Raw genomic sequence first — 9,371 nt, forward strand, 5'->3', positions numbered from 1 at the left:
CTCGCTCGCTCGCCCGCTGGCTCGTACGTGCGTCTCCGCCTGCAGCTCTTGACTCATCGGGGCCCCGGGTCACATGCGCCCGCCTCTACAGGCACCGCCCCCTGCCCGCCCCCTTCCCCTCCCCCCCCCTCTCCCCCCCCCCGCCTGCGCCGGGAGCCGCAGCCGCCACCACTCCTGCTCTCTCTGCGCCTCCACCGTCATCACCGCCACCGCCACCGCCACCGCCACCGCCACCGCCACCGGCTGAGTCTGCAGTCCTCGAGGTGAGGCCCGCATCGGGCCGCATCCCCCTTACTCTTCCCTTCTTGCCGCGTTCACTCCCCGCTGTCGTGGGCTCGGCGCGCAGGGCGGGTGACGCTGCCCACCTGCCTGTCACCTGCCTTCCCCAGCACCCTCCATCCGCGGCCTCCCCGGACAGCTCCCGGCTTCCCGGCTCTCACCTCCTCCAGGTTTAGGTACCAGCCCTCGGCACCCGCTTCTCTAACCGCACGGTTCCACCCTCGCCTGCCCCTCTCCCCACGCCGGTCTTCGCCTGGGGTCCGGCCAGTTTGTTTCTTAAGTTCCACGTCTCGGCGGGCGGCGCGTGCTTTCCTGGCACGTCCTTTTTGCTCGGTGTCTGGGGAGATACCTTCTCTCACCCTTCCTTGGCTGCCTCAGACTGGCTCCAGACTCGTCGTCCTTCGGTGCCTCCTTCTCTTTGCCTCTCTCCTTTGACATTTCCTATTCTCTGATGCATGGGGGAGGGATGAGAAGAGTGGGGAGTTTGGGGGGTAGGGAAGACGATGGGTCCAGCCTGGACTACCTCACCATTCCCCACTGCAGCCTCTAGGGACTGGAGCCTGACCCCAGGATGCTGTCCCCAGACTCCTCTTGAAAAGAGGAGGAACTCATATTTGGGAGAGAGGTGGCGACCCCGGAGTGTTTTATAGACCCTCTGTATGGGGACTGTCAAGTTGGGGCTCCGCTTGTTCAGACAACCCCGCTTCTTCCTGTTCCAACATCCAAGGAAGAAATGCCAGCCTGGCAGCCATCCGGCTTGGGGAAGTCTAGGGGAACCCCACTGTCGGTGAAGCTGCTGAGGGGCGAAGGCTGAGGGGCTGCCCGTGCCCCTCCCCTCGTCACTGCGGTGTTCTCCCATCTGGTCACGAGACGTACCCCGCCCCTACTGCAGTGACCTCCCCTTCCTCACTGCATTGACCTTTCCTCTCTCCATGGGGGAGGGAAACCCCTTCTACAGTGGCTGACTGCAGCCTGCTCCTCCCCACCCCCTACCCACTGCAGTAACCTCTTTCCCGGCCCTCCCAGCCTCTGGCCCCTCCCACCGGCCTCAAGCTCCACCCTTCTAAGCCTCTGATCTTTCTCCTTCCTCCACTTCCACCCAAGCAGATCCCAACCATCATCATGTCTATAGAGAAGATCTGGGCCCGAGAGATCTTGGACTCCCGTGGGAATCCCACCGTGGAGGTGGATCTCTATACTGCCAAAGGTGATGGGCGGGGCATGCGCTTTCCACAGCCCCCACTTCCCCAATGCTGCGTCTGGCAGGTTTCAGAGGTTTTCCTTCATACCCAGGGCCAGGGGGTGCTAGGCCAGGTCCCACAGGCTGGATTGTGGAGTCTGAATTTCCTTGACTTGCGGAGCTAAGCTAGATGGGTCTGTGTTCTAGTTCAGAATGAGAAAGGCCCTGGGGCCTCTGTCTGTCTGTGTGCCTGTGCGAGCCCAGGAGCACGCATGCTCTGCCTAGCATAGCTTTGTTTCTGTGGCCTCCCACACGTGCCTGTGAGGCCTCAGATGGGCGGATGAGGGGGCCCTGCTTGTGCAGCTGACACAGTGTGAGTGTGTGTGAATCTGCCAGGGGTGTCAGGGAACAGTATGGGGCGAAGTCTGGACGTAGCACGTAGGAGTTGAGGCTGGAAGGCTCAAAGAAGCCTTGGCCCAGAGCTTCCTCCCTCCTTCCTCCTCATTGTGTCTTCTTCCAGGTCTTTTCCGGGCTGCAGTCCCCAGTGGAGCCTCCACTGGCATCTATGAGGCCCTGGAGCTAAGGGATGGAGACAAACAGCGTTACTTAGGCAAAGGTGACCACATCCCTCTCCTAGCGGGCCCCATCTCTTCCTTTCCTCTCCACCCCCTCCTGGACTGACCAGGTCTTCTTCCTCTTTCTAGGTGTCCTGAAGGCAGTAGACCACATCAACACCACCATTGCACCAGCCCTCGTCAGCTCAGTGAGGCCCGCTCTTTCCTGGGGGTGGCTACTAGACCAGAGTCCTAGAAGAAATCTTGGATCCAGGGAGGGACAAGGGGATGCAGAAAAGTCCACACTTTAGGAATTGTGGTTACAAAGGGGAGCTGGGAAAAACACTGCTTGCTGCCCCTGCAGGAACTCACGGTCCCTAAAACTGGCAGGGCACGCCACTGTCACAGGAATCTGGTGGGACCCTACTCACATGGAAGACTGTGTGTGAATGAGGGGGCCCTCTGTCTTAGGGCCCGGCCTCCATGTAGACTCTGGGTAATGGGGGCTCTGCCCACAGGGTCTTTCCGTGGTGGAGCAAGAGAAACTGGACAACCTGATGCTGGAGTTAGATGGCACTGAGAACAAATGTAAGCAGGCGCTGGGCTGGACCAGGACAGCACAGAGAGCTGAAGGGGCTGGGCTGTGGACGCAGTGTCAGAGGGCCTCCTCCTCCCTCCCCCAAAGCCGCTGCGGAGGGTGGGTGTGACATTAGACAGGGAGAGACATAAAGACAGGAGTTGGTATGAGGTAGTCCGGGGGATGTTTAGGGAGAGGTGAGGCCTTCTCTTTCTTGTCACCTCCTCCCCCAACCCCACTATTTGTAGTAGAAAATGAATGAGTTGCTGCTGGAGGTTGGGGGCGGGGTGGGGGTTGGGAAATCTCATTTGCTAGCTTTTCTAGGGAGTACTAGGTGGGGAAAGGGAGAGAGAGAGACATTTTTGCTCAGTGTCTTCCCCTGTAATCTCCCAGCCAAGTTTGGGGCCAATGCCATCCTGGGTGTGTCTCTGGCTGTGTGTAAGGCTGGGGCAGCTGAGAGGGACCTGCCCCTATATCGCCACATTGCTCAACTGGCTGGGAACTCGGACCTCATCCTGCCTGTGCCGGTGAGCCTGGCCTCTTCCAAAGGAGGAGGGAGCATGCAGTCTGGTGAGGGATGAGGGGAAGAGAGGATGGGGATGTGAGCCTGGCACTGGGGGGGCTTTGGGCAGAAGGGAAAGGCTCTTTGGCTCTCCTGTGACTCTGTGACTCTGACCATCTGTGGCTCCCCAGGCTTTTAATGTGATCAATGGTGGCTCTCATGCTGGGAACAAGTTGGCCATGCAGGAGTTCATGATCCTCCCAGTGGGTGCTGAGAGCTTCCGGGATGCCATGCGACTTGGGGCAGAGGTGTACCACACACTCAAGGGGGTCATCAAGGACAAGTATGGCAAGGATGCCACTAATGTGGGGGATGAAGGTGGCTTTGCTCCCAATATCCTGGAGAACAGTGAAGGTGAGGCCGGGAGCCCTTACTCCAGCTCTGAGTCCCACACCGGGAAAGGTGGCACACGTGGGCCCTGAGGGGTACTGGTAGAGGAAGGTCCTTGAACTTCTGAAAATCTCAAGAGGTACCAGCCCTTAGGGTGGACTCCAGGAAGCCTTCTGATTTCACATGTGCATGTGGTTATCAGTCTCTTACCTGCCCAGCCGAGTCTGTTAGCATAGGTCCTCAATGGAACTGGTGAGAATATTGGGAAGTGGTCTGGGTAAGGTCCATTTCCTCCTGTAATGCCACAGACTTAGATGACATATACCATGCTGGAGGGAGGTAATTACCCTTCAGTGCCATCCCGTCCCAGCCTCTTAGAAGGTGTCTAGGATCACTACATTCTCTGTGCTGCAGAAGGGGGACTGTAAAGGTTAACAGTGAAGGTACTAGCAGGAAGTATGGCTCAGAGGCAGAACACCTGCTCAGCCTGGCTGTGGCCACCACCCCCCACACAAATGTACATATATGCGCATGCTTGTGGGCACACACCCGCACACACACACACACTCACACACACACACACACACACACACACACACACACACACACACACACACACACACACACACACGCATGCATGTTGACACACAGTCGTGCACAGACTGCTCTGGAATCAGATTTCTTGCATTTATTTGAACATTGCAAAGTTATTGGCTGGAATCCCCAACACTTGTGAGGCTAAGGCGTATGGGTTGCTACGAGCTTGAAGCCAACCTGGGCTACATAAAACCATGTCTAAAAAGAAAGAAAAGAGAATAATAATAATAACAACAATAAAGATGCAGAAGTGGTCTGTTTAAGAGCCACACATTTGCCAGGCAGTGGTAGCAAACAACTTTAATCCCAGCACTGGGGGGGGAAGGGGGGGCAGAGGCAGGCAGATCTCTGTGAGTTCAAGGCCAGCCTGGTCTACAGAATGAGTTCCAGGACAGCCAGGGCTACATAGAGAAACCCTGTCTCAAAAAACAAAAACAAACAAACAAACAGGAAGGAAAACAAAATAAAATAAAAGATCCAAGCATTTGAGCAGGGCATGGAGGTGCTCACCCTTAATTCCAGATAGAGGAAGGTACATCCCTGAGACTCTCTGGGCAGACCAGGTTGACCTTAAACTCAGGAATAATGCAACTTCTATAAATTTCTTTGAGGACTAAGTGAGATAATATATGTAAAATGCTGATACCGTACCAAAGAAAACCACTAGGAGCTGGAGAGATGGCTCAGCGGTTAAGGACACTGGCTGCTTTTGGTTCTCCACACCCATGTGATTTCAGGGGACCTAACACTCTTCTGGCATCTGTGGGCACCAGTATGGACATGGAGCAGATACATATATGTAGGCAAAATACTTAATACACATAAAACAAAAATGAATTTTAGATAATCTTAAAGTGCACACACACACACACACACACACACACACACTGCTTGCCAGGCCTGGTGGTGCAAACCTGTCATCCCCAACTACTTAGAGGCTGAGGAAGGAGAATTGAAAGTTCAAGGCATGTCTAAGCTACAGAGTGAGTTCAAGGCCAGCCTGCATAACTTAGACCCTTTCTCAAAATGAAAACGAAAAGGGGGTGGGAATGTGGCTCAGGGGCAGAGAACTTGCCTAAATGAATGAGGCCTTAGGTTCAGGGCCCAGCACCAGGATGTGGTGTGGTGGAGTGGGAGTGTAGGGGACGGTTGGGAGGAGGGGGACCAACACTACTAGTAACAGAATCCCTCTCCTCTGTCTCCCCAGATAGTCTCTCCCCAGACCTTAGTTAGCCACACCTCCCCTACAGCAGTCCCCTCCTTACACTGTTCATTTTTTTCCTTCCTACCTATTTCTCCTACTTATAACTTCACTGTGTTTGTCCCTAGCCTTGGAGCTGGTGAAGGAAGCCATCGACAAGGCTGGCTACACGGAAAAGATGGTGATTGGCATGGATGTCGCTGCCTCTGAGTTTTATCGTGATGGCAAATACGACTTGGACTTCAAGTCTCCCGCTGACCCTTCCCGATACATCAGTGGGGACCAGCTGGGGGCACTGTACCAGGACTTTGTTCGGAACTATCCTGGTGAGAGCTAGGGCTGTGGGAGATAGAAAAGGGGGAGAAGATAAGTAGTCAGGGTCCCTGTAGGACAACCGTGAACTTTATGGGGTGCAGTCAGGTGCTAGGTGATGTCCCGCGGAGCCTGAGAAGTAGGGAGAAGGGGAAGGAGGTTCCTGCAGAGCTGTGCTTTGAGTGTCATGGCTCTCCTCCGTCTGTTTCGGAACCTGGGTTCTAAGAGCTACTGGGTCCTAGGGAGGACTCTGGAGGGAGCAGGGATGGGAAGACCTGGATGGATGGAAGAGAAAAGTGGCAGGCTTGGGTATCTTTGACGAAGGTAGATCCTGAAAGAAGTTGGCACTGCTGCCTGGGAAGGATCACTGAGTTAGAGTCTCCATGTCTACCAAGGGCTTCTACCCCACTCTGTGGAGGCCACTGTCCCCATCTTCCTGAGACAGAGTTAAATAGATACCAGTTGAGAAGGAAAGAGTTAGACTAGCAATGAGGAAGGACTTCCAGGCAGTAAGACCAGAACTAAGAGAGGGTATGAAGAATGTCAGCTCCCTGGTCACTGAAACTTGTATGAAATGATAGGAATCCGGGCAGGCTTGCTTGGGAAGGAGCGGGGACAAGCATGAGGAGGCTTTGCTGGGTGGCAAGTCAAAGGAGGGTGTCCCTCCAGAGCTCAAGAAGCATCAACAGTCCCTGTCCACTCCCTCCCCAGTGGTCTCCATTGAAGACCCCTTTGACCAGGATGATTGGGCAGCTTGGTCCAAGTTCACAGCCAATGTCGGCATCCAGATAGTGGGTGATGACCTCACGGTGACCAACCCAAAGCGTATCGAGCGGGCCGTGGAGGAAAAGGCCTGCAACTGTTTGCTGCTCAAGGTCAATCAGATTGGCTCAGTCACAGAAGCCATCCAAGCGTGAGTGGCTTCCGGCCTTCTCCCACCTGGCCCTTGTTCCTTCAGGGTTCCTCTTCCAAGTCTTCCTAGCCCGATTCTGCCCTGGAATGTTGATGAAACCCTCTCACTTTTATTCTCTATAATCCATGCTCCATCCCCATTTCCCGTTTAGTCACTTTCCTCCAGGTGTTTCTTAACATAGACCAAGCCTGGGGCCGGCAGGGAATACCTGTGCCTTGGGGCAGAAGGTCAGTGCCGGTGTATACTACAGGTGCAAGCTGGCCCAGGAGAATGGCTGGGGGGTTATGGTGAGTCATCGCTCTGGAGAAACAGAGGACACATTCATTGCTGACCTGGTAGTGGGACTGTGCACAGGCCAGGTGAGTAGAGCTAGTCTGAGGTATTAGGAGAGCTATTTATAGGGCTGATGGGTTCTAGGCCCAGGTAGTTACTCTTCTGACGGAAGATCGAGAGTCAGAGAAACTTCAAGAGTAGAAGTTTTGCCAGTCATTGGCATCATACACCTTTAATCTTAGCACTGGGGAGGCAGGTGGATCTCTGTGAGTTGGAGGCCAGCCTGGTCTTATAGTGAGTTCTAGAACAGCCAAGACTACACAGAGAGATCCTGTCTTACAAACAAGAGTTAACAGGGTAGAAGTTGTGAGCTGGTGAGATAACTCAGTGGTAAGGAGCCCAGTGCCGGGCCTGGCTGACAACGCTGAGTTTGGTTCCTGGGATTCCCACATTAGAAGGAAACAACCAACTCCCACCAGTTGCCCTCTGACCTCTTCATGCACTCCGTTGCATGAGCAGACTCTGAGACATATAAACAGACACAAAATGAATAGGGTATTGACTTTTACAATTCATTTACAATTCAATTAATTAACACAAATGCAGAGTAGAAGTTTCAGGGCTGGAGGTTTAGCTCAGTTGCAGAGTGCAAGGTCCTGGGTTCTATTAAAAAAACAAAAAGTAGTGTATGATGGGTGCACGCCTTTAATCCCAGCGCTCAGGAGGCAGAGGCAGGAGGATCTCTATAAGTTCAAGACCAGCCTGGTGTGTAGGATGAATTCCAGGACAGTCAGGGCTACACAGAGACACCTGTCTTGAAAAACCAAAATAAATAAACAGACAACCTGGACTTGGTGGCACATGCCTTGGGAAGTAGAGGCGGGAGGCTCAGGAATTCAAGGCTAGCCTGTCACTTTTGAGGCCAACATTCATGAAACTGTCTCAAAATTTTAAAAATGGAACTGGAGGGAGTTAGGGTTGTTTGAGCAGGTGAAGGAAATCTTTAAGTTGCATATCCCCTGGAATGTTTCAGATCAAGACTGGGGCCCCATGCAGGTCTGAACGCCTGGCGAAGTACAACCAGCTCATGAGGTGAGGAGGGTCCCTGAAGGACAAGAACCCGAGACCCGGGACTAAACACCCCATTAGGCCATCATTCCATCTCTATGGTTCAGGACCAGGATAGGAGTTGATGCCAAGAAAATACTTTTGCTTAGTGGGTTTAGGGATGGTCCGATTGACAGATTGCTAAGGTCACACTAAAGCCAGGGAATGTTCACCCCGGGGTAGTCTTCAAAGGAGACTGGAGGGACCCAGAGAGAAAAGCAGGTCCCTCCTGCTCCCCTGACTGCAATCCTTCTGGATCATCTCTCAGAATTGAAGAAGAGCTGGGGGACGAAGCTCGATTCGCCGGACATAATTTCCGAAATCCCAGCGTGCTGTGAGCCCTCTGCTTGCCTGAAGACTGGACCCTCCATCTCACCCTCCTGAAGCCTCCTTCTTGCTGTCCTGACCTGCCATAGTTCACACTGATACCTTGAGCCCAAAGTCACCCAGAACACCTCAACTTACCTGCTCTGGCTGCTCATGGTTGCCACAACCCCTTGCTGTCTCTGCTCTTCCTCCTCTCTGGACCCGTTTTTGGGATTCCATTCTTCCCACTTTCCTGTCTATTCTCTCTTCTAAAAAGAAAAAAAAAAAAGAAGAAGATGCTGGAAGTGGGAATGAAGATTAGGAGGTGGTCTACAGAAGAGCCATCGTTGTGTGACAGGAGCTTCAGGGCTGGTGTGCTGATGTATTTAGAATGGGGCCATGTGGCTGGCGGCACACATGCTTTCATGTTGTTTTTCATGTTGTGTATAAGCCATGACCTATGCATAGAGCTGGTGTTTGGGGAGTGCTGGATGTGTGATCATGTTTGGTAAGGCTTTAGTGTGTGTGTGTGTGTGTGTGTGTGTGTGTGTGTGTGTGTGTGTGTGCATGCGTGCACACATTTATTTATTTATTTATTTATTTATTTATTTATTTATTGTTCAGCTTGTCAGTCAGTCAGATCCCCATAACTATAGTCTGAAACTGACATAACTTGACAGGACTCGGCATCTGTATTTCATGTGTCTGCATCCCAAGGCCTGGGATGGGCAATTTTGCTAGCATGGGAAGGGTAACAGAAAAGAGCCTTAGCGATGATTTCACCCAGTGCACTAACTGAAGCTTGTACTTCACAGAATGTCGCTGTGTGCCTGGAGGGCTTTTCCCCACGACTCTCTCCCCAGCCCTAGGTCTTTCTCCAGCTGCACCAGAGCACTGCCTCACCCCCTCCCATGCCACGTTCCAAAGTTACCATCATCTTTGTGGCTTTGAAATGAGCACCGCCATTAAAATCTGAATCACAGTGCACCACCCTGTGTCTGAGGAGTTTTACTCTCTGCTCCATAGGAGAAAAGGGGAGACAAAGGACTGGATACTGGTGAAAGTAGATAGCAGAGCCGGGGAGGACACAAAAATAGGAAAGCCACTGAACATATGACCAAGTCTGTGGCATTGCTGACTAGGTGGGGGGGGTTCATGTTGATTCTGCCTTCTTTTGTTT

The 9,371-nt window shown here is 53.0% G+C and overlaps 1 protein-coding gene across 2 annotated transcripts; it reads left to right on the top strand.

The window, feature by feature from the left end:
- Positions 1-145: 145 nt before the first annotated feature.
- Eno2 (enolase 2) lies at positions 146-9,181 on the top strand. Of its 2 annotated transcripts, XM_027428238.2 has the most exons (13): positions 153-263; positions 823-1,040; positions 1,387-1,486; positions 1,980-2,075; positions 2,164-2,222; positions 2,532-2,601; positions 2,984-3,117; positions 3,284-3,506; positions 5,409-5,606; positions 6,304-6,505; positions 6,756-6,864; positions 7,812-7,870; positions 8,154-9,181. In XM_027428238.2, the coding sequence occupies exons 2-13, from the start codon at positions 939-941 to the stop codon at positions 8,221-8,223; spliced, it is 1,422 nt and encodes a 473-aa protein (XP_027284039.1). In that variant the 5' UTR covers positions 153-263; positions 823-938; the 3' UTR covers positions 8,224-9,181. The 2 variants fall into 2 exon arrangements, with proteins under 2 accessions (XP_027284040.1, XP_027284039.1); XM_027428239.2 differs by lacking the exon at positions 823-1,040 and having other exon boundaries at positions 146-263.
- Positions 9,182-9,371: the final 190 nt, after the last annotated feature.

This window comes from Cricetulus griseus, chromosome 8, assembly GCF_003668045.3.
Source record: "Cricetulus griseus strain 17A/GY chromosome 8, alternate assembly CriGri-PICRH-1.0, whole genome shotgun sequence".
Lineage (NCBI taxonomy): Eukaryota > Metazoa > Chordata > Mammalia > Rodentia > Cricetidae > Cricetulus > Cricetulus griseus.

Excerpts from the sequence above, each read along its gene's own strand:
- Eno2 (XM_027428238.2), top strand. The coding sequence starts at position 939 with ATGGGGACTGTCAAGTTGGGGCTCCGCTTGTTCAGACAACCCCGCTTC. Across the intron at positions 1,041-1,386 it reads CTGGCAGCCATCCGGCTTGG|ATCCCAACCATCATCATGTC; the intron begins GGAAGTCTAGGG and ends CCACCCAAGCAG. Across the intron at positions 2,223-2,531 it reads CACCAGCCCTCGTCAGCTCA|GGTCTTTCCGTGGTGGAGCA; the intron begins GTGAGGCCCGCT and ends CTCTGCCCACAG.